We start from the raw sequence: 26,627 nt of genomic DNA, 5'->3' as shown, positions 1-26,627 counted from the left end.
GCTATTCACTGAGCCTGACTAGCGCTGCCTAGCAACCGATGCGAGCGAGCATCAGTAAAACTATAACGCCGCCCTCTGTAAAATAAGCCAAATGTGCCACCAAATGACCCTCTATTTTCATCAGCTTACACCCAATAACCTCCTTTTTTAAGAAATGTACACCAAATCCAGCTTTTGGGTAATGATAATGAACTATTTTATAATAACCAGTCTACTGGAAGTCGATAGGTTTAAATATGACATTCACAAATTCGATCATAAGCAGACTTCATTTGCCTGAATTTCTTTAAAAGACGATTTTTGGCCTACGTGAATTGAAGGTTGCGCACTACTTAAAGCCATATTATAACATTTCTGTAAAAATAGATTAGTATTTATTTTCCATAAAATGTTAGCTTTTACTGTCAGATATGTCCCCTTTTAATTTTGCGCCGAAAAGTGAGGTAAAGCATAGCCTTGTTCAAGGCCTTCTAGGATTTCCTACCATCCCTCATGACCATTTTCGGGCTCGCCAAGTCAGTGAGGGCCACAGATTACGGCTACTAAATGACCGTGCGTACGTTGAAAAATCGAGCTCGGACTGAGTTTACGAACCGCCAAAACGAAGGCCTTGTCCATATTGCCAAAAATCCGTTGCATTTCCAACGGATTCTTCGCAGGGGGTTTATATTCTATATATTGCCAGATATTCCGTATATGGCCACTTATGAATATTTAATATTTACATATTTACGGATGACGTAATTGATACTTCAGAGAGTTACGCGATATCGATGTTTGAACTATTGAATTTTAAATTGTAATTTTATTATTATTGAAGCAAGTATTGCATTTTCCCACCATTATTCGTCTGTTGAAATGAGTAGATGCTTGCTTTTGGCTGCCGATAAGTTGGCATCGCAGATTTTCGTCCCCAACAACGTACTGCTCCCTGCAATTGAAGCTTACGTGCTTGGATACGATGTGTTTGTGAACTTGCACACCGTGTACGGAAAATCTGTTATTTTCCAAGCAGCCCCTTTCTGTTATGGGTATGGGTATGGAAATTTGGACTCATTTCACAGTCATTTGGGTCCAATTATGGTAATGAGTATAAATAAACAAATAAATTAAACAAGTACAAAAAGAGATTAAAAATTGATATTGGTGGTCATGGTGAATCTAGCCTAAATGTGGCATATTTTGGGATGCAAGTGAAAAAACTATGTCCATGTATGGATACCCATATTGTGCAATACTAATTTCAACTTTATATATTTAGCAGTGATGTAGCTTTCGAGTCTGGACTCGGACTCAAGTCCAGTAGTGCTGGACTCGGACTCGGCTCAGCTCAGCTCGGTTAAAAAATAGGACTCGGGCTCTAAGTCGACCCCAGTCCGATTCCAGTCCAATCGATCCATGTACAATGTGGAAAAATTATTTATCTTAAAACATCAATTGGAATTAAATGTCAATTTTCCAAGTACATTCAGATCATGCACATCTACACAATGCACATCCAACAGATTATCCATTAGTCCGAGTTCATCAATCCGAGTTCCGCACACCGACTCGCGACATCGCCCGGTTAATAATTACACTATACAGCAAGAGACACTGAAATGAATACACGGGATCGATACACGTGGATGTGCTATGCACGATTGATATTCAGACGATAAATCTTTGGATACCGGGTTTGAAAATGATGAATATCTCCCGTAAATGATTTCGTATAAAGAAACCAGATGTGGTTCCTTGCACTTGAATATATATTTTAACAGATATGATAGTCGCTGGCTTGCGCTTTGAGATACTAGCTTGCGTCTTGAGTAAAAAACTGACAATAATTTTGATTTATATGTGCCGAATTATATAGCGCAGTGTACAGGCCAATCGTGAAGGTAGTCTAAAACCATATGACCTATGGTGTACCATGATTGACTAACACACAGCGAGGACAGTAACCGGGCTAATCTGGGCTATTGTCAGTAGCCTTAGTCAGATGTCCTTCGGCTCTTATGCGACACAAAACTATTAAACAGGTCGATATAAAATGGCTATGCGTGGCGGTGGATTTAACCTACCATGGCGATTTCTGCCATGAGATATCGGGGCGATGACACTGTGTTCCGTCGTTCAACTTACGCGTGATTATAGGTAGCCGCAGTCTGGCCCTCATGGGCTTGTTGGCGAGCCCAAAAGTAGCGATAGGATTCAAATGCTGCATGAGGGAGGAAATTAGAGGGCCTTGCACAAGGCTATATAGGTAAAGCATAGAAAATTGGAATTTACTACTAGCGCCCATGCATGTTACTCCCGCGGTTGTAATACGCTACGATCCTCGGGGTGTGTGTGTATGTGTATCCCGCACGCCGTGCACGTACTGTGCATACGTGTTCGACTAATATTTCCATCGTAATAATAAAACGCCGGTTCCATCGTTTTATTCATAATCTCGGATTTTGACAAAACTGCAGCACCTAAAGTCTTGATTTTTGCAGAGTATCTTTATTGACTAAAGTACATTACAATCGTGTAAAAACCAGAATCTAAATTTTTTTGAGGGCGTTCTCCTCAGCATGTTATAATATGGCTTTAATATCGGCCCATTGAAATACACGCAAAAATACTGACCTGTTTAGGCCATTTGGGCAATATGAAATATCTTATTATAACCAGTCGATTTCAAATCGATGAAAATTTATCATATGTTATAATGTGTGGGTGGTTCTTCAACTCGTTTTCTCGCCACGAGCTCGCAAACAGCACCCTCACTGTTAGTAAAGACAAAGACGGGGAGCACCAGAGGTTTCCAGTGTAATTTAATGCAACATTGAAACACTGTCAAGAAAATAATGCAGACTTCGTTGTACACGTACAATTTATCATAAATCAGCTCTGTTGTTGTTCAGATCATAAGCTGGAATAATTTGTACACTAGTTTTGCTCATATCATCGATAATTATTTTAGTATGATGCCCGTTTTTAATTACATGTAATTCCATAAACGCTGCTGCAATAATTTATTTCAGATATTTAAAGCGTTACATTGGACAGCTGTATATTAATTTGTTTATTTAATGGGCCTGCATTTGGATTGAGCTGGCAAAATTGAAGGGTCCTACATGTATATTAGGCTCCCTGTTAGATCATGCTCCAGTTCTTTAAGCACTAATTTCAGTAGTAGTGGTTTGGCCCAAAATTTCAACTCTTTGTTCAACATTTCTCATTTGCACTACCTCTCAATTATGAGACAATGGCACATTATGGCACAATGGACCATTCACGAAGGATATATACTACTGGCTTGTACAGGTGTGCGGTAAACAAAGAACATCAACTTAGTCAGCCAGGATGTCTCGAAACTACGAACTTGCGACCTTTTGCTTATTTCGTAGTACCAGGTCACATATGCCTACTTACAAGTTACAGCTCCGAATCCAGGCACAAATGATATAATAAAACCAATGGTCCAAGTCTGCGTTACATACTGGTCACGGAGTATAGGCAGTAAAACACCGAGGGCCTTTACCATTCCGATTTCCAAAAACGTTGCAGCAAATGTGCCGATACATACCAACCACGCCCATCCATTGTCCCTCTCCACAGCCATCAATTTCGTGAATATGTTGGCTCTAACAAATGTATAATGATCAACAACAAAATATTCTTAGTAAACACCCTGATATCTGTTGTATTTTCGTTGAAAGGCGACAGTTTAGAATTGTCATCAAAAAGAGTAAACACCCTTCTCACGAGAAACTTAGGAGGAAATCCAGAGTTTCAAGTTAAATTTTCCATAGTTAAACTGTAATGTGCCCAAATAGTATTCTTATGTGCGCTCGTCCGTATAATTTAGTACCGGTATGCATGTAGAAATGCAACCTTTTCGTCCATCCGAAAGATAAGCGCGAGCCGCAAAATTCTACGGATGTCATTTATTCCATACCATGCAAAAACTGCGATCTCACATACATAGGTGAAACCGGTAGAAAATTCGGGAAGCGCTTAGATGAACATAGAAGTGAGGCAGATAAAGTCGCTACCAATATCCGCACTAGAGCCAACAGTAAAGCTTCGCAATCTACCATCCATAAATCTGCGATAACTGACCATGTTGTGGACAATAATCATATCATCAATTGGGAGGAGGCAAAGATTGTTGTGAAAGAGAGTGATAAATACACAAGATGGATAAAGGAGGCCATCACCATCTGAAAGCAAGGAGCAACAATGAACCGAGACGAGGGCCAGTACAACCTAAGTCACATCTATGACGACCTGTTGATGGAGAAATCGTCTGGCAACTCCGTTGCCAAGCAGCGATCAACAACAGCTGTACAGCGATCATCACATCAACAGTAGCATTGAGAAAGATAGCTGGTAGCTATCGAAACGTCTGCACGTAAGTGTGTTTAACTTGGACTAGTATATGAAAAAATATACAGAAATGCAATAAGATTGAAATGATGAAAAAGGCGTCAACTATTGCCGGATATCCCGTTGTTTTTAACAACAGTTTCCCTGTTTTAAACAAGAACAAAATTGTTTTACCCCAAACTTCACCGACCGTCATTATTATATTCCGTTGCCTGATGGCACAATTGAATTATGATGATAAATTAAACCACATTATATTTAGATATCACACACAGAGGTACAGCGCAACCTACTTTATTGCAAACTCTCTGCAGTTGCATCAACAGACAGGAAAGGTCTTCTTGTTCTCTGTTAGCAAGGCAATCTTCAGTGAACGGCTCTTTTTAGAGCTACCATGTTCAAGGGCCAAAAGTACATGCAGGAAACACCTCATATTTACTTTTGGCCCTTGAAAATGGATAAAGACTTGTAGGTGTAGACTTTATATTGTTTGCTTCATCCATTTTCAAGGGCAAAAAGTACATATGAGGTTTTTCCCGCCCAGTGACGATTTGCAGATATGATAGATCTGCTTGTTCATTGTTCACAAGGGGCAATCTTCAGTGAACGGTTCTTTTCAGAGTCATCGGTAAGCAAGTGGCGGCCTACATGTTTCATACTTAGGTACTTTGTCCTGAAGAGGTCAGAGCTACTCCGAACAAAACCTTGACAGTTCTAAACTTGTGAACCCACTGCACACCGACATCGCCTGGCTAATAATTACTTGGCACAGCAGAGATACAAAAATAAATACCCGGGATCGATGCACGTGAATTTGCTATGCACGAGTTTGATATGAAAAGAAAATCTTTGGATACCGGTGTAGAAAATTATGAATATCTCCCGTAAATGATTTCGTATAAAGAAACCAGATGTGGTTCCTTGCACATGAATATATATTTTGAACAGATATGATAGTCGTTAGCGTGCGCTTTGAGACAGTAGCTTGCGTCTTGAGTCAAAAACTGACAATAAATCCGCAATAATTCTGATTTATATGTGCCGAATTATATATCGCAGTGTATAGGCCAATCGTGAAGGTTGTCTAAAAGAATATGACCTATGGCATACCATGCTTGACTGACACACAGCGAGGTTAGTCACCGAGCTAATCGGGGCTATTGTCAGTAGCCTTAGTCAGATGTCCCTCAGCCTATTATGCGACTGGACTATTAAACAGGTCGATATGTATAATGGCCATGCGTGGCGGTGGATTCAATCTACCATGGCGATTTCTGCCATGAAGATATCGGGGCGATGACACTGTCCACTGTAACCTACTGATTGTTATGAACTCCAATCGTAAAATCCTATCCAAAAAATCAGATATATGCCTAGTAATTGATCAGAATTTGTATATATTCTTAAACTGTATTGTCTTTGAAATGTTTGCTGAAAAATTGTGACATTTGTCCACGAAATTGATATGTTTAGAGTGTAAGTTGAGTTCATAATGTTCATGATTGAATCCCCCAGCTGCTTTTCATAGAAACTATTATGTTATATTATTAATGAAAAATGCATTATGACTTCGTAAATCGAAGTAAGCATCTACGTAATATTGGGTATGTGATATGTTGAGGTTACTGAGCACTATTAAAACACAACCATGTCTTGGAAAGTTACTAAACCAAAGTATGTACTCCAAGTAGAATATACCCAAAGAGTATCAACTAAAAATTGCCCGTGTATAACGCTATCATAAATCTGCCATTTTGATTTTTGTCGCTCATGGGTAAATAGGCTCGGCGAGAGCCCCAAATAGGACGGCGATTTGCATATTTTTAAACAGCTTGAGCGCTACACTCAATCAACGCTTATATATTAACGCACACTATGATCACAACGCGTTACGTACACGCAAAACGCAAACCTGAACAATACCCTCCATCCAGGCGGAGTCGGTACTCTGCACATCCGACATATGACCGGATCACCTCTGCTGACATCATATTGCATTGAAGTAAATTAAATATTTTAAGCTGGTACTACACTCCCTGATAAATTTTTTGACTAATTTTGCATTTTTCTCATAAAATAACTACACACTGGTAACAAAAGTTATGTATAGGCAAGGAATCCAGTTACTTCACTGAGATTTCAGTGATTCAAGACAAGTGGTTCATTATATGTTAGGAAATGTGGTACACTCTAGCGGTACCTCTTTTCTTATCATAAATAACGTACCGCTGGTCTTGAGTCACTGAAATTCCAGTCCCGGGTTCCAGTGTAGTAACTGGATTACTTGCCCTATAATATACATAACTTTTGTTACCAGTGTGTAGTTATTTTTTTTAATGCAAAAATAGTCACTAATTTATCAAGGTGTGTAGTGCCACCTTAAACTGTTCATCGGACTTACATTTATGATGGCTACTGTGCAGTATCAAGTATCATTCAAAACACATCGTCGGGTCTAATACCCTGGCGCTGAAATGTTGACTCGTAACACAGGTGGAGTTACTTACGTCACGGTCACCGTAACCGCGGAATATTTTTGGTGGCTCGTCGCAATTTTCCATTTATATCCTGAGTCAAGATTATCCAGATGATATGAGAGAACGTCGCCAGTTGTCATTCCCTTCAACGAAAATGGAGCATTCCTGCTATTAGATTATAACAAATTATTGCAATTGCAATACACTTCCTGAGAGATTTACTATATATATATATATATATATAAACGCATCATCGATCTTCACATCACAGATACTAGAATCTATTATCAGTTATCACATCATGTCTGTTGAAAATAGAGGTGGGCTGAAAGAAAGGGACCATTGGGTTGGTCGCTTGGATTTCATGTTTTCTCTCATCGGTTTTTCGGTGGGTTTAGGCAACGTTTGGAGATTCCCGTATCTATGCTACAAAAATGGTGGAGGTAAGTCAATCAATCGATCGGTCGATCAATCAATCGATCGATTAATAAGGCAGCGCACCCGATACACACATATGTACACGTGTCCATACAATGTGTTACGTTGTACGTATTTTAAATTAATTAATAACCCTAACCCTAAACCCTAACCCTAACCCTAGCCCCTAAACCCTAGACCTAACCTTAAACCCTAACCCTAAACCCTAACCCTAAACCCTAAACCCTAATCCTAAACCCTAACCCTGACCCTAACCCTAAATCTCTAACCCTAACTCTACTTTTTTCTTTTACTTTTTACCCCATAATTTCCCTCATTCTTCAAGCCCTGCCCTCTTTAATTTATAGTTTAAGCTTGTTGGATATCAATATTTCGCGGTTAGTGCTTCTTTGTAGTCCTGCGGGGCAAACTAGTTAGATATCCACATTTCGCGGTTAGTGGTTCTTTTTTTAACGACCCGCATGAACATAATGTGTTACGTGTACATATGTGTGTACTGGGTGCAGCAACCCAAAAATGCTACATAAAATGTTGACATTTATACAGCGCCTTTCACATGGTTCAAAGCCCTTTACAATTATTCCGCTGTCGTTAGAATGAGCCATACAATGTCAAAGACGTGCTTATACCTCATTTGGCGGCGCTCAATCGACAGTATTCGTAACAGCTCCCCGTTTCACCCTTGGGTAGAGAGAGGCAAGTGAGGTAAAGCGCCTTGCCCAAGTGGATAACACGATGACACCGCCGCGCTGGGGCTAGAACACGCAACCCTCCAATAGCAAGGTAGAGCCCGAACCGCTGCGCCACAGTGCCCCCAGCTTTGGCGTCCTATAAACGAAATTAGTTTAGTTTCTTGCATTTTAAGGAGTTAATAATACTGCTAATTGCTACTTTTATATATCTCTGTAACTGATGGGGCCATAATTATAATCATTTTAAACCATATTATGCATAGAATTAAAAACAAAAATTGTATTTTCCTATTAATAATTTTTAATTAAACTATAACAGTGACATAAACGCCTTTAACTCTTGCACAGGAGCATTTCTGATCCCATATTTTATATGTCTTGTTGTTGGCGGGATTCCTGTGTTACTGTTAGAGTTAGGACTGGGACAATTCATGTCACAAGGTGGTATCACTTGTTGGAATATCTTACCAGGATGGAGAGGTGAGATATTAAGGAATTATACACAGTATCAAAAAATGTGTCTTTAAATTATATGGCATCTCTATTTTAAAGATGTAAGAAAATCCGTCGATACAATAAATCACAATATTTTATATGCCAAGTTAAAACATAACGGTATTAAAGGCACCTAATTGAAATGGTTCAAAATTAATCTTACCTGACAACCAGAAGTCAGAAGTCAGTATGATGTGATCAATAATATTATTTCAAAACTATTCAACATTAACGAAGGTGTGCCTCAAGGTCTTATTCGCGGGCCAATATTATGGGGTTATTTTCTTTGTCGTTAATGATATGATGAATGTCTAACTAATAATTATGTAATGGAAATGTATGCTGCTGATTTTCATGGCACTGATTTTTGAATGGTTGAAAGTTGGTAATCCCTGTAATTGTGGTAATATTTGGGCCTCATAACTGCTAAATTCAAGTTGGGTTCTGTGCCGGTCAGGATTTTAACACTTTGGGTTGGTAAACTGTTCATTCTTTCTATATAAACTTATCCATATTTATACGCAAACGCTTGACAAATTCATATTTGATGTCAAATGTTGACAAAAAACGCTCAGGTTTGGATTTAGTTTGATTGATTCATTAGGGTTTGACAACCCTGGATAACTCAAGAAAGACTGACTCTTTCGGCGATCGTTAATAGTTCTATCGCAACCAAATAACAAAACAAAACAACAACAAAAAACAAAAAAACTTGGTCGAAACGCAAAACTATGGATTTTATACTGGCCTTATACACAGTATCTGGCCTACGCCATTTTTATTATTATTATAATTATTATTATTACTCTTGTAGGGATTGGTATAGCAAGTATCATAGTTATATGGTGGCTAAACTGCTACTATAACGTGATACTAGCCTGGGATGTCTACTACATCGGTCTGTCCTTTGCAAAACAACTTCCATGGTCCCATTGCAACAATGACTACAACACCGATATGTGCTTGGAACCAGAATGGGTCTACGGGAATACTAATGCTACCAATCTGCAACTTTGTGGAACCAATCAATCAGATATGGAGGGACTAAAACAAGTTTGCTTAAATGGAACACTTAAAAATCTAAGTGATTTCACACCGGCAGTAGATGAATTTTGGGAGTAAATATTTCATTATATATTAAGTAAAAGTATATAGTGGCAAAACCACTCTCCGTACAAAGTTAATGGGTTTTCTGTGGTATTTTGTTGGCATAACAACAAAATAGACATCTTAGCAATATGACATCATTTAGTCAATTGTAACATCTTAGTATTTTGTTGATATAATATCTTACTGAAATCAGTGGTATTTGGTTGGCATAATTCAATCGTAACATCTTACTAAAATCAATGGTATATTATTGGCATAATTCAATCGTAGCATCTTACTGAAATCAATGGTATATTATTGGCATAATTCAATCGTAACATCTTATTTGGGATCAATGGTATTTCTTCTTCTTCTTCGGTTGAGTCGGCATACTCAGACTAATTGCTGTATGTTCGCCAACTTTGCAAAGGTTTCAGAGGAATTGGACTGTCAGAGATACACGATTCTTACTAGATGTTTGTTCTGTTTTCGGAGTCTTCACTTTTCTTGGTTGCTTTGGTTTCAGTTTGGTTTGTCTTGGTTACTTCAGTTTCTTTGGTTTCTTCTTTGTTTGTTACTTCAGTTGCTTTGGTTTCTTTGCTTGTCTTGGTTACTTCAGTTGCTTTGGTTTCTTCTTTGCTTGTTACTTCAGTTGCTTTGGTTTCTTTGCTTGTCTTGGTTACTTCAGTTGCTTTGGTTTCTTTGCTTGTTTTGAACCATCCCTTACCTAAAAAACTAGCATTCCCTAGCACTCACTAGGCATTACATTGAATGGTAAAGAACCAGTAATGAATGCCTAAATGGTGAATGCCTCCAATACTATAACATTTCGTTAATAGTTCTATCGCAACCAAATAACAAAACAAAACAACAACAAAAACAAAAAAACTTGGTCGAAACGCAAAACTATGGATTTTATACTGGCCTTATACACAGTATCTGGCCTACGCCATTTTTATTATTATTATAATTATTATTATTACTCTTGTAGGGATTGGTATAGCAAGTATCATAGTTATATGGTGGCTAAACTGCTACTATAACGTGATACTAGCCTGGGATGTCTACTACATCGGTCTGTCCTTTGCAAAACAACTTCCATGGTCCCATTGCAACAATGACTACAACACCGATATGTGCTTGGAACCAGAATGGGTCTACGGGAATACTAATGCTACCAATCTGCAACTTTGTGGAACCAATCAATCAGATATGGAGGGACTAAAACAAGTTTGCTTAAATGGAACACTTAAAAATCTAAGTGATTTCACACCGGCAGTAGATGAATTTTGGGAGTAAATATTTCATTATATATTAAGTAAAAGTATATAGTGGCAAAACCACTCTCCGTACAAAGTTAATGGGTTTTCTGTGGTATTTTGTTGGCATAACAACAAAATAGACATCTTAGCAATATGACATCATTTAGTCAATTGTAACATCTTAGTATTTTCAGAGAGTAGTTATTCTTGAGAGGGCACTCACCTCATTTGCATGGCAAAATTACCCGTCTCCTCTGCAGCCAATTTGGTTTCGCTCCATCGAAATCAAGCTGGTCACGGAGGAGACTACTTTCCTTTGTGTTTGTTCATTTGTGTATGGAGAGCCCTTCTTGGAGTCCGTTTGGACTCAGGCTACGCTCTCAGCTAGAGTCCGACGCTGCATTGTACTAGAAACACCTTCTCTGTGAACTCGCTAGAGCAAGGAAAATAAAAACTGGTTTCATTACTATCTGTTTTTGAGCTTTTTTGCAGGTCTGCGACCATGGTGTTACCACAACTGTCTTTGCGTCATTAACATGTGCTGGAGTCTAGCACAGGTCAACCAAAGTCCCGGATTTTAATAAGACAATAATGATTGACACACACACCAGGAAGTTTCTCATCCAAAAGAATGAGAAAATTAAAATTCTCACCATTTTGGCCGTTTCTCATCAAAATGTCCGTTTTCTCATCCAAAACTTCCTTTAGTGTATTAAGTTAGCTTAGGCCTATTGATCCTAAATTTGCTGGTAGGGTACAACTCGTTTTAGGGGGGTGTTTAAAAAAGTTGGCCACACATGCGTATAGGCCTACATTATCATACTTGAGTGCCCCTCCCCGGTGAAATTTGAGACTCATTTGGTCACCGCACAGTGTCGACATCCTATTCGATAAATATAAATTTAATACTCCGTTGGTGAGCGACGGGCGACTCTTATTTCACCGAACGCAAGAAAATGAGTTCTATCTGATTGGCTAGCAATCGATCGCTTAGGTCGCTTAGTAGTCAACTACAAACTCAAAACTGAGCATCGTATTCAATTCGATTGAAATCGATATTCTATTATTGCCGTAGATAAAGAGAGTGATAGTGTGTCAATAATGTGCATTGTATTGCAGCTGGATTTTACATGCATTCTTTTATATAAATTTTTTCTCAAAGAGTTGAATATGATCAAAATTTTTACTCAGGATTTCAAATTTTTTACCCGCAAATTGCAGTTAAACATATCCACAGCAAAATACCGGTCCTCACTAATTAGTGTATTTAATTTCCAGTTAGTGTATTTAAGATAAAACCTGACAACAAATAAAATTTTCTTGCAATAGAAATATCATATGGGATACTGATATGGTAGGCCGCAACCGCCACAACGTGGAGCTGCTACGCGTAGCTGACTTTTTGCTCCGTGGAGCCAAATTGACCAATCATGATCATGTTAGAGTTTTTCATTACTCGGAGGTAAAACTGACTAATTAAGTACGACTTACTCATTACGTGAAGCGAATTTATTCATTAAGAATTTGCTAGACGAGCGTCACGTAGTTGCAAGATATCCTCGGTCACGAAAGTTATGATTCAAAAAGTAGTTTATGAAAAGTACGAACTGACTTATTATTAAGATGGACATGCACTCATAAGAAACTCATACAGTATTGTACATAACTATATAGCTAGGCAGAGTGGTGGTAAACTATGCACACAGTTCTGCGATCTGCAGTATCGCCGGGAGCTAATTTGTATAACTTGCGCGGTGTCCCTGCGGAATTCGACCTTCAGCAAACTGCAAACCAGTTCGGATTTACTTTATATACTAGTAGTAGGCAATACATAATAGTTACTGTCCGTTTTCCTATACACAATACTCAGTGCGCTCACCATTGACGCGTGACCTCTATAAATAGTGTATGTTAGAAGTATAGGCCATTGCCTAGTTGACGTCACTACTGTGTAAAAAATAACCGGCCAATATTTAAAGTATTCTCTGAAATTCTAGAAAATATAGTTTTGTAACATGTCCTAAATTTGTAGCTAATTTAGGTGTTTGGAAATATTGGTACTTTTGTACCAAAAAATATGAAGAAATTATTTCTAAACCGTGTTAAGTCATTAAGCTTCTCATTTTCAAGAACGCTGGTTAACAATAAGCAGACTATTGTCTCATTTCGTAAACAAAAGCCCACAGTATTGTTACCTTGCGTTCGCTTTATAATCGTTCACCCAACTGAAACTATAATACCAGCTCATTGCTCATTGCACAGGTAAAACAGACACAAGTGCAGTGTGTATTTAACCAGAGAAGATCTGATGTAACATAGTTGAGCCGTTTTCATTGAGTGTTATCTTGGTTTAATAGCTTTTAATAGGGTTTAAGTCCTTCAAAGGTCGTGGTGAGTTCTACTGTAGACATGACTGCATCATGATTATTTTTAAGTCAACAACATTCAACAATATGATCACCGTGATAGTATGAGAGTATCAGTACCGTGGGTGTCAGTGATCCTGGCCTGACACAGTAGACAAACAAACAAACAAACACGCCACACACATGACACATGCATGCAAGGTAACATTGACTATACACTAATCAAACAATGGTATTGATCCTGTACAACTGGTCGTGGTTTATTTACAATCGATTCATTTAAAATCCCCATAGTAAACATTAATTTGGCAAGAGTTTTCTCTCTCTGGAACGAGGATGCATCCACTGGCTCCGCGTAATGAAAAGATCTAACATGATTGGTCAATGTAGCTCCGCGAAGCGAAAAGTAAGCTACGCGTAGCAGCTCCACGTTGTGGCGGTTACGGCCAGCCATATATTGATCATGCGAAAATCGTAAAACATAGAATAGAAACAGTGTGGCAGGCGCTCAAAATCTCAAATTGTATGCTTAGCCTGAGTTGCACGGCCTATCTCGAATAAAATCACCATGCGTAGTTGCTGAAAAACGTGAGGATTCATCGTACTATCACGGCAATTTTTAACACGAAGATATAGGGATGTTGACGGTGTGCACCGTCCTAAGCGTCCTTGCCCACACGAGTCGCCCAGGAGTAGGCCCTACCCGGCATTATTAATTGTTAGTGGTTAGCCTCCCTAAATACCGTGAGTCGCGTATCGTGTTGTCAATTATCGATACTTGTGTCCATGGATATGACCCCATGTATAAGTAGGCCCCTAGTCTTCATAGAATTCACACAGTCTATGCCATGTCATTTACGGATACAAAGAGGATAATAATGTTGAGGGCGCCCACAAAATCTTACACCGTCTTACACAATGTTCCAAGGCAAAGTTCAGTTTAATATTTACTCATCGTAAAAATACAGACGTTTTATTATGTGATGATGTTGTCTGGATGGGTGGACAGTTGTCACACTGTGGAAAAACAACAACCGGGAATCCGCATTCATTTACAAATAGCATTAAATTAGTATCACATAGTGGCCTCCGTGCAGTGGAAAACCTTAATTCTTTCATCAAAAAGAAATGAAAATGACAAAAAAACCGGATCCACCTGTACGCCTATAAAATGGGCACAGAAATTTGTCTCAAATATGAATGAATTTTAAGAAACATACGGGATATGATGAACCAATGACCTGACGCCATGATAGTAGGATCTATTAGTCGTTTTATATACAATGTATATACCGTGTTGTCATAATACCAATTTTTGACATAATATATAACGAGTAATATTTAGTATTGTAAATATGCAGTTCATATGCACAAACGAACACTGATCTTTATGATATTCAGGTTGTTGTACATCTCATATAACATGTCATATAGGAGGTCATATGTGTTGACCTTCTCCTATTGTATTTGTTCATCTGTGTATGGAGAGGATTAGCGCCATTAAAACTCCATCAGTATTTGGGCGTAGTTCAGTGAACTCACCAGATTGCTATTCCAAGTACTTTGATAAATACAGATAATATGTATTAATGGGTCGAGGCGATTGCATTGAAAAACTAATAAATTATTCATAACAGTTACGTAATCAATCGATAGTGCGGACACTTTTCATTTACAAACCACCAAAATTCGTAATCTTTTAGCGTTGGAAAAGAAACCACGTGAATAGAGTGTCATCCCCCTGGTATTTTGTTGATATAATATCTTACTGAAATCAGTGGTATTTGGTTGGCATAATTCAATCGTAACATCTTACTAAAATCAATGGTATATTATTGGCATAATTCAATCGTAGCATCTTACTGAAATCAATGGTATATTATTGGCATAATTCAATCGTAACATCTTATTTGGGATCAATGGTATTTCTTCTTCTTCTTCGGTTGAGTCGGCATACTCAGACTAATTGCTGTATGTTCGCCAACTTTGCAAAGGTTTCAGAGGAATTGGACTGTCAGAGATACACGATTCTTACTAGATGTTTGTTCTGTTTTCGGAGTCTTCACTTTTCTTGGTTGCTTTGGTTTCAGTTTGGTTTGTCTTGGTTACTTCAGTTTCTTTGGTTTCTTCTTTGTTTGTTACTTCAGTTGCTTTGGTTTCTTTGCTTGTCTTGGTTACTTCAGTTGCTTTGGTTTCTTCTTTGCTTGTTACTTCAGTTGCTTTGGTTTCTTTGCTTGTCTTGGTTACTTCAGTTGCTTTGGTTTCTTTGCTTGTTTTGAACCATCCCTTACCTAAAAAACTAGCATTCCCTAGCACTCACTAGGCATTACATTGAATGGTAAAGAACCAGTAATGAATGCCTAAATGGTGAATGCCTCCAATACTATAACATTGAGTTAATAGGCGGTTGTTAGCACTCAACCGCCTGTTTGTTACCCCTCAACCGCTTATAGTGGTTCATAAGTGGTTCATAAGTGGTTCATAAGCCCTCCTCAGAGGCGACATATGTAAATGAGCTAAGCACTCGAACCACTAAGGAGGCATTTGAACCACCAAGGAGGCATTCAAACCGCCTAGCATTTAAACCACCTAGGAAGCATTCGAACCGCTTGGGAAGCATTCCAACCGCCTAGGAAGCATTCCAACCACTAGGGAGCATTCCAACCACTAGGAAGCATACCAACCACCTCAGAAGCATTCCAACCGCCTACAGGTTAGCACTCGAACCACTTAATTAGCCCTCAACCGCTATTAGTGGTTCGTAAGTGGTTCATAAGTGGTTCATAAGCCCTCCTCAGAGGCGAAATATGTAAATGAGCTAGGCCCTCGAACCACTTAGTGGCATTCCAACCGCCTATGAAGCACTCCAACCGCCAAAGAAATTTCCAATCGCCTAGGAAGCATTCCAACCGCCTATAGGCATCCCAACCGCCTATAGGTATTTCAACCGCTTATAGGTATTCCAACCACCTACAGGTGAAGCACTCGAATCATTATATAATTATATAGCTATGTTGGCTATGAGAGTGAGGAATAGGAATATAATGCGCTGCATAAAATCGCACATGGTAAGCCCAGAATATACTCCATTTTTTATCCATTGTGACAGACGCAGAGGCATTTTAATTCAGTACAGCATCTGTCCTCTGTCTTTGTCGAGCAAAATGGGACTCCAAGTTCTATCTTCTGGTTGAACGATATAATTGTCCAATCAGCTTAGAATTCAGTGTTGACATCAATTGAGTGAACGCAAAGATGTAAACATCTGGTGGCTAAATCACATCCGATGGATAAATCACTGCGTCTTTTGTCTATGGTAAAAATGTGAGTAAATTCAAGGCTTGGACCTTCCAATTCAAATGTAAACTATGCTTCAATGAATTCCCATCACATAAAGGTAATTACTTTAGCTCTCTAATCACACAGTTGTAATGGCCCTTGAACGAATATTAGAACTTGCTGCAAAAAAAACCCAAAAAAAAACCCTCAAAGGATACCATTTATATAAAATTGTCTCAATTAAACACAAACCATATGCAAACACCAGAAAGCTTATCACTGTTATGGTTGTTAGCTGATCTTTTTTATTCTTTGATGTCATTCTCCAAATGACTCCTGGAAACAATGTGGAGGTCCAAACTATTCCCTTCATAATAAACGAAGTCAAAGTAAAAAAGACAATTGTTAATTACCAGCACGTATGAACTTACATTCGAGAATTTCCCTAATGTTTTTTCCGATCAAATGAGGCTCATGATATATACTTTTCCATATGATTTCCCATATTTTCCAAAAATAGCACTTGAACCCCTATCTTATAGGGTTGCTGTAGGAATTCTAGGAGAATAAGGATTAAGAATATGCACAAATTGAACTTGAATATATCAGCAAGTATATAGCCATGTCCCGGAGCCATGTGCATCAGCAAGAGCCACAAAATTGCATCAAATTCATAACTGATAAATTGAGTAACATATCCCAGTGTGCACAGGTTAGGATTTCGACGTTGTATTAATGTTGAAACATCGTCGAAGTTTCAACCTAACCTGATTTCAACCCTTCAACCTAAAGGTTAGTTGATATCATGTTGAAATTTCAATGTTGATACAAGGTTGAAATTTCAACCTGATTTCAACCAACATTCAATGCAGAGGTTGAAATCAGGTTGAAGTTCATCTGCAAATACAGCCTGATTTCAATGTCAAAATAATTATAGCTACATAATGATGTAGCGGTAATATGTCACTGTTGTTTGGTGTCATTGTTTGAGGTTTCATGCTCTTTGCTTGAGCTCTTCTTGCGCCATATGAGTGCTTTTTAGTGGATTTTTGCGTGGTATAAATGTACACTATTATTATTAACAATAATAATGCCCCAATATACATACTAACTAGCCTCTCCTTCCATATTTCAAGAACTGCCTACATTACATCTAGTCATATTTAAGCTTACCTATACACCATCCATATTGTGGCATATTATTGCACACAAAGGTAACTACATGGATCACATACATGTATGATGTTGTCCACATAATATGCATTGTCATGTAACATCCCAAATGTAAAAAGTGGGTAAATAAGGCCCAGGGGCTATTTTAGAAGAAAAAAGTCGCTGCACGTTAGCAAACGTAAAATCTAAAAGATCAGCTAGCGGAGACAAGCTTTAGGGGAAGGGGTTGCTGCAGAGGGGGCTGTCTCCCCTTGATTTCTGTAAACTTTTACAAATCACGCGTTACAATCACGCATTTTACTGACTCATTTTGGACGTTAAGGGCTGAGAGCTAAGAGCACATCACTCAGACATACCAAATTGCATTCTGAATACGAGGAATAGCCTTAACTGATATCAAATGATTTTGAATTTTTGAAATTTGCGATATAATACAAATTTTATGACAAGTTATATTTTAAAAAAATGACATTTTTGACATTAACAATCCCCGAAGTAAAGTTTATCAATCTAATGATATGCACTTAAAGTTGAAAATTGATTCATGTCTGGTTCACTAATGTATTTTACTAATTCATTTCATTTTTAATTACCTTTTTAAAGTTAAAAAATTTTAATTTTTAAAGTACACACTAGGATCATAAATGTTATTACGTTTATGGTATTGATGGTATTGATATGCAAAAACGAATACAATCTCTGCAAATTATGAATAAAATGCGCACAGGTGCCTACAATTGCACAAATTAATATCTGTAAAATATAATAATAATATAAAACTCCCTTTGATTTACTTAGAAAGGTAAAAGGTTTCATTTAAAATATCATTCCATTTAATTGATTTGTCATTATTGAAAACTCCATAAAAGTACACAGAACCCCTTTATTAAATATTGAATGAAATGCACACGTGTCCCTACCATCTTTTAACCTGTCGCACAGTAGCGTAAAGTCTCACAATGTGAATGTGATAAAATTTCTGCAACTTAAGTGATGCAAAGGTGCATAAGTTGTCGGCAAATTGCATGAAAAAGTTGCATACAAATTCATTACAAAAGATTAAACACACTCTTCTATAGTGCTCAACTTAAAACACTAGATGTTCAGTCCATAAACATGGTGTTTATTTTCTACAAGCAATATACAGGGTGAGTCCAAAAGTGCAATAGTGCAAAGAATTCATCTTTATTTTATAACCAGATTGAACTTTTAGGATTTAAAATTAGCACTTGCCGTTCTGTTTTTATGACACATTTTACAGCGATAGCCAATTTTAATGCTTGTCCACGAGACATCTAAACTTTGAATGTCAGCACACTATACTATTATACTATTTGGAACAACTGCCATTTTCTTAACCTCATTGGCACTGAAGTAAAATGGAGCACCCAATGTTTTATTGTCCCTGGTCTTGTATAAGTAGAGGAAACATTGCTTTTATTTGTTGTTATTTTCCTATTTACCATTACATTAAAAATGTTCATTCTCTATAAAAGAAATATATGGGCGGGTTTTTCTTAATAGCGAAAGGAATGTGTGCAAATTGAAGTGGTGTGAATTACAAAATATCCAGTATAAGTTGGACACATTACAGGGAATTGGTGAGGTACGAAGGACTTAAGTAATATTAAAAAGTTAGTTTGAACCGAAAACAGGAATTGAAAGAACGCAAAAAAAAAAAAAAAAGTTAAAGCCAGTTTAAGATCTGGTGTCCTTATTTCACATTGTGTGCTCTCATTCAAATTATGGTGCCTCGTGGACAAAGTGTTAAAATGGGTATCGCCGTAAAATGACTCATAAAAGTTTAAGGGTTATTATATGGTTTTTAAAGGTTTCCTTGAGCATGTGGAGAAAAGCCGCGCTTTTAGCCGTTTTCACATTAATTTGGCCATAAGTATTGTAAATTTTGATTATAAAAAGTCCCGTTGCCCCCGTTACCAGGTCTGCATGCCGTATAGGCTGCGCACTTGCTTTTTTTTATTGGTGTCCCCGGTGGCATATCAGGGGTGAGTGGCGATGAAAATGTTCCTGATGGTCATAATTTTTGGTCTGTTTTATTGGGACAATTGCGCACGAAGCGCGCAAAACATTTCCATTTTACACTATTTTAGCACAAACAAAGGTGATATGTTGTGGTAATTTGCAACATTACACTATTTTACCCCAAATTAAGGTGTTTAATGGTCTAAAAAAGAAGATGCACAGGGCAATTCTGGACAATTTCTGTCCGGTATATGAAGCTGCCCCCACGCCTGTTGCGGATTTTCTCGTCCAGTGGCTTTGCATCACGGTGACCAAAAAATTGGGAGGAGAGGGCGTTACCAGAGGCGTTGTTCTTGATTTCCCCTGCCAATTGAATGTTTGACTGATCGCCACAAACTATACAATATAGGATTTCCCGACTAGATCAGACTTGCTTTGTGGAGGAACTTCTTTAATTTCTTAGTCATTTTTCGGGCTGAAACTAGTATAGAACTATTTTAAGCACGGATTTTTTATTCTCACTGCACGGATTTCTATTCTTACTGCACGAACGTGCCAGGAGGCACGTTAAAATAGCCCCTGATAAGGCCTATAATAAAGCTGGAAACATGAAAGGATAAAGATTCCATCATCTCTGCATTCACACCAGTTCAAAAACTGCAGTTAGAAACATATTCCAATCATGCACCTGTTTGACCCTTGGGTCAACCACTAAGGAATGCTAGTCAAGGCTATTAGCAGAATGCCTAATTGAACAGAATGCCTATTACTTAGACATTTTTAAACCGAATGCCTAATACTTAGAAATTTTTCAGTGGAATGCCTATTGCTTTAAAAAAATTTAAGCGAATGCCTAATACTTAGAATTTTTTTCAGTGGAATGCCTATGACTTATCCGAATGCCACTGAGTGCCTATAACAAACCGTCTAATCCTAGAACCAGTTAGGAATGCCTAAGTTATGAATGCTTAGGAATGCCTAAGTTAATAGTATTGAGCTTTATTGAGGGCTTAATGAGTAAATAGGCATTTGGTAGCATTCTTGTGAGGCATTCGGAATGCCTGTGAACCAGCTCTATAGGCATTCATTAGCTGCTGAGTGCTAGTGACCACCTAGTATCGCTATCCTTAGCACTCGAGGGCTTGGCGAATAGCTACAGAATGCCAAATAGGCATTCATGTTTGGTAAGGGATACTGCGTCTGAACAATAAAGTACTTTTCTGGAGGTTTTCAGCGGAGGTTAATTTCCAATGTCACTCAAGCTCCAAACTTGTATTTTCAGTAGTTTTATTCTAACAGTCTTCCATACAAAATCTACAAAATAGAGAAACCAGATGGATGTCTCCTAGATTCACTCTTTAGGCGCCTCCTGAAATTGATACAGAGACAAATGTGCTTACACCTGAAAATCAAAATATACCTGAAAGGGAGGCTCGACATATGGGATCAATAAAACCAAGAAAAGGACAGGGTTTCAAAATAAAATAACAATAAAACATGCTTTTACTGATATGAGTCAAGTCTTAAAACTTCTCTACCAAATAATATAAATGACGTGATTGGGGCTCGAGCAAACTGGCATATGAAAATATTGAGAGAGAAAAAATCGGGACTCAGCGGGGATTGAACCCCGGTCGCTGGATTACCGGTCCAGAGCTTTAACCACTGTACTACCTGAGTTCACAGTCGGTACTCGGGCAATCTCAACTTAAGTCCCCATGATAACTCCTAATGATCCTTCTTCATTAAATAATATAAATAATAAATAAAATAAAATCACTGAGCACATATAAATGGAATATTACAAAATATACACATTAAAACAGATCAAAACACAATACAAAGGCAAATGTATGTGTGTGTTTTATATGGCCGTTGTCTAAATGTAGTGAAATTATAAAAATACATGACTTTGTCAGATTTGTCACTCAATTTCACCTGTAAGAAAGATACAGAAAGACTTCTCTTTTACACTTTTACCAAACAAAGTATAACTGCCATGATTTCAGGGTATTTAATGCCAAAGCTCAAAAACAGTCTTCAAACCTCAATAATTAAATACGCTGCTGGTCTCAAAACGAGCAAAGAAACCCGACATTTTTACACGTATTTTGATGGGGCGATTATTTGGCGGTATGCTCCTTCAATATCAGCAAGAATAGTCCCTTATGCCGCCCATACACGTTCAATCTTATTAATCAATATCAAAGACCCTAGATACAAGAGTGGATACAAAATCTACCATTGAACACTCACAATGGTAGATTTTGTATCCACTCCTGCATCTAGGGTTGATCAATATTGATCAATATTGATCAATATTGACCAATATTGATCAATATTGACCAATATTGATCAATATTTTGATCGTGTATGGGCCGCATAAGAATAAAATAACAAACACCAACATGTCTGTATTCTTTCTCTACTATAATTGTATATCTCAGTAAGCCAATTTATGAACCAGGCAATACATTGGTTATTTACTACGAGTATTCAACTTTATTTGAAAGAAATATTGATAGAGACAGTTGTTACGAATTCGGCAGTATATTGTTCGTGTTTTATTATTCATATTTAATTGCTAATTGCATGTGTGTATAAAATTTTATAAATATAATGACATATGATTATTGTGAATATGAAATATGTGGTTAGAGGTGTGGAGTTGACACCAGTCAATGCCTAATAAGTGGCCTGGACCAAACACAACAAGTGGTATCTGGGGTGATATGTTTAGCTATGAATTTGAGTGATAATTGATGTTTGAATAAAAATTCCCTTTAAAAGGAAAAGCCAGCCTCCTTGTAGAAGAGGTCTTGTAATAATAGTTAGGGTCACCATGAATGGCATTTTTAGGATCACGCTTACATCCAACATGTTTCATGACAGTCCACCCAAACCATCAATGATGAGAACATGCACTCTAAAACAGCAAAAAACAATAACTCCTATAACTCTTGTCAATGACTCCAAATTGTTCTGTCCTTTTGTCTGTTCTGCCTTGGCTCTAAGGAGTGTTTGCACGATAATTCATTCATTTATTAAGAATCACATCCATATATGGTATGTGTTCTGTCCTCAAATGAGCTCCGGGGTGTCTCGGGCCTGGTAATTCTCTGCAGGCATTGAATTTCTCACCACAATATTGAGCGGTTAGTACAATACGGCCCTATCTACAATAGCTGCCCTATCTACATTTGGCAATTTATGCATTCTATATTGTATACATATGACACGTGGCAGCTAGCTATTGTATTTTAGACTTTTTATAATAACCTCTCACTATCAACAGTAAATGTACGATTTCAGAATAAACCTGCTATTATATTTCTTAAAGATTTCCAGCATTTTTTCTTTTCTCATTCCCAATTTAGACGTAAGCTCTTAAAGGTGCATCTATCATCTGGTATAGACGACATGGGCAGCATCCATTGGCAACTGACGATAAGTCTCTTTATCGCCTGGATCATTGTGTTCTTTATCATCTGTAAAGGTGTTAAAACCTCAGGAAAGGTATTGACCTTTTTTTAAATTTATTTTTAAATGCTAACAAAATCTAAATCTACGGCACGCGCAATTTTTATCAATTATCTCTGGCCCGTGCCAGGCATATTGGGTCTATTTATAGCAGACAGGAACTGGTGTGTTTTGTTACACCTGGGTTACAGCTGTTTAATATTAATAATCATCACTTTTTCAGATTGTGTGTTTTACGGCAGTGTTTCCATACGTAATCATGACATGTATTCTAATACGGGCAGTAACGCTTGAAAATGCTGTGGACGGAATCAGATTCTACCTTAGGCCTGATATCAGTCGGATATTGGATGATCAAGTAAGGAGAAACAAAAAGAAACAAAAAACAAACAAACAAACATCAAAACCAAGATTTTCTTTGATCACAACATAGTTTGAAACTAGGTATTATATCATTAGCTTTTTCCAAATATGGCGTACATAAAAAGCACGGTTGTTTGATAGTATGTAAAACCACGTTATTTTTAAGTAAAGGTAAACACTGATGGCGCTGTTAATCTTAAATCGCGTTTTCATCTTTACAATGGGCAGACACTTGTATATGACATAAAAACCTCAGACTATCAGAGTAACAAATTGCAAGGAAATTTGTAAAAACTTTTTATCATGAAATGTAAGGAATAACTTACATTATTTGGCTAAATTAATTTTAAAAATATATGTAAATAGCGCCATCAATTTGCACGCAAATATACAGTTTATAGAATAAAAATTACCACAAAAAAGCAGAAAAAGTTGATAAAGAAATAAAAATCGTCGGTAAAATTAACAAAAATACATATGTATAATTATATGTTAGTGTGATAGCTGTTGGTATTGTCCAGGTCAAGAATTGAAAAATTATATAATGTTTTGTTAGCAATATTACACAGTTATACCGATATCCTTCACGGTTGTTTAATGTGATCATTTTGATAAATTATTATTATTCGAAGGACGAAGTACTGTCATTGTCCATTTACCTATTTTTGAACTGCCACCGGTAAGTCAATGAATCTAAGGCACCAAAACCAAAGGCGTAGAATCTCTCCCTTCTGTGTCATTGTCATAGGTATGGTTGGATGCAGCAACGCAGATCTTCTATTCCTATTCTATTGGGATTGGAACCATGATGTGTCTTAGCAGCTATAACAAGAAAAATCACAACTTTCTCAGGTTTGTTTACTGCAAAAGTTCAAACACAAAACATTGTGTATTTTATTAGATTACAGAATCGGACAATAACCTTTTTGTGACATCTGATTGGGGTTTAGAATATAAACTTCATAAAGATCCATAATAAAAGTATGCAGTGTTAAGAATAGAGCCCGTCAGCCTTTTCCGTGGGATCCGCCATCTTGTGGGTACTGCCGTTCTGCATGTCATGCGTTATACATTACGCCCCCGATAACGCGGAAGTCGCAGCGCGTGACGCACCTTTTCAGTCAAGTGTCAACGCGGTGATCTTAGCAACAAGTCACTCCGTACCCACAAGATGGCAGCGTTGACGTCACAATGACTACCTCTATTAAAGATTTCATCTATAGTTTATTACAGAGGTATATTCAATATTTTCTCTGACTAAATCTGATCCATAATAATGTGTACATCCCTTTCCCAAAAGAACGAGATAAAGAGTTATATTTGCTTTTATATATGCTCTGAAGCACTATAATAGATTGTATTGAAGGGACTTTGTCTTAAATATAAAAGGTTTACGTAAGATAAGACGTACTATTGTCCGATACTACTGCTGATATATCCATAATTTATATTAATCCATCAGGGACGGGCTTCTCTTTGCATGCATAAATTCTGGTACAAGTGTCTACTCAGGTTTCGTCATCTTTGCTGTGCTTGGATTCATGGCGGGACAACAAAATGTCGGCGTTGGAGAGGTGGCTAAAGGTGGTAAGTCTCAGGCCTGCAGATATTTGTCACTAAGATATTAAGATGAATTTATACTCCATCAATGAGCGACGAGCGATTGGTATTTGACCAATAAGGTAGCGCGATTTTACCAACGCAATAATAAGCGAGCTACCTCACTGGCTTGAAACCAATCGCTCGTTGCTCAGCGATGTAATATAAATTCAGCTTTACGCTACTGATTCCTGAAACAAGTCGGTCACGTTTCAGCTGAAAAGGAGATAATAACTCGTGTATTAACGATACTTAAACTAAAATGCGAGCACCTGCAGCATGACACTTGTTACCAACTGTAAACATTTGACTTTAAATTGCCTCAGGAGAAGGTCACTTTTTGAAAAGCTGGACTTACCAAGGTCATCTTATGTAACGGATTCTCCATCTGGGTTAACAAACTTGTAAACGGTCATCTTTGGGAGCTTAAGCTGTCAAAGGCAGTTGCTTAATCACAATGTTTTTTAAAAGACTAGAATCGAGTTGCGATTAAGCAATTGAGATGAAGAGAGGGATAAGAACCTTTTAATCACAGGATGGCACTCATTTGATGAGTCACGTATATGCCTACACGATCAACCTTTGAAATTAGAAAGAATTCTAAACTATACAACCAGAAACCATTACACGTTATAGTTGCTATCAATGTACATGTATAGCCATGGGATATCCAGTGAAGCCAAAATAAGTACAAAAATTCCCCCACATAATGCCGCTATGGGGTCACATAGTTAGCGCAGAGGATGGATCTACGATTAGCTCAAGTCGTTTGGGAACAACAATAAAAACACACGTTTTTGTTGTAGTTGTTGTTGCGAATGAAAAACCTGCCCCATTCGAAGAATGTAAAGATGTAAAAAATAAAATAAATTAGTTCACAACATTACATTCCAATCATTTTACTTTTTAATACAGGACCTGGTTTGGCTTTTATCGCTTATCCTGAAGCTGTGGCACAGATGCCTCTACCTCAACTGTGGGCTGTCTTATTCTTCATCATGATTCTTCTCTTAGGAATAGATTCGCAGGTATTAACAATTCTCGCATTCGACACTAATGCTATCTTTCAGTGCCTTTTTAGTTTAATTACATGACACAATATCGTCTTTGCTTCTAGTTCTGTCAATGTGAAGGTTTCATCACAGCAATCACGGATACTTGGCCGAATATCTTTCGGAAAGGATATCGACGTGAAATCTTCGTTGCTATGTATTGCTGTTTATCATGCTTGGTTGGAATCCCCATGACCACTTACGTGAGTAATCTAAAAACTTTTAAAACCATTTATACCCAAATTGCTCGAGGTTCGCTCTAAAGGTGAGTGTTATGACGGGATGGGTTTGCTAATGGTTTATATCATTGATTTCACTAACCACAAGTTCCAAAGGGGTACTCAAGAAGTCACAACAATGATAAGAAATTGTATAAAATTTTAACTATTTTAGTCTAAAATATTATGACAATTTGTTAGTTGTTGACAGTAGTAGGCCTATGTAGCAGTGTGGCTTGGTGTTTATCAACATTCGGAATTATCAAATCCCAATAACCTTCATAGTTAGAGCAAGCGGG

General features: G+C 37.6%; 1 protein-coding gene across 1 annotated transcript; it reads left to right on the top strand.

Annotated features, from left to right (window-relative positions):
* The first annotated feature begins 7,140 nt into the window (after positions 1–7,140).
* On the top strand, positions 7,141–26,152 carry LOC140144240 (sodium- and chloride-dependent taurine transporter-like). The gene is made up of 9 exons (XM_072166059.1): positions 7,141–7,282; positions 8,318–8,449; positions 9,279–9,548; positions 10,545–10,848; positions 22,994–23,132; positions 23,320–23,454; positions 24,208–24,311; positions 24,922–25,046; positions 25,974–26,152. The coding sequence occupies exons 1-9, from the start codon at positions 7,141–7,143 to the stop codon at positions 26,150–26,152; spliced, it is 1,530 nt and encodes a 509-aa protein (XP_072022160.1).
* Positions 26,153–26,627: the final 475 nt, after the last annotated feature.

The sequence above is a fragment of the Amphiura filiformis genome, chromosome 2, assembly GCF_039555335.1.
Source record: "Amphiura filiformis chromosome 2, Afil_fr2py, whole genome shotgun sequence".
Lineage (NCBI taxonomy): Eukaryota > Metazoa > Echinodermata > Ophiuroidea > Amphilepidida > Amphiuridae > Amphiura > Amphiura filiformis.
This window is presented reverse-complemented; position numbering and strand designations above follow the sequence as displayed.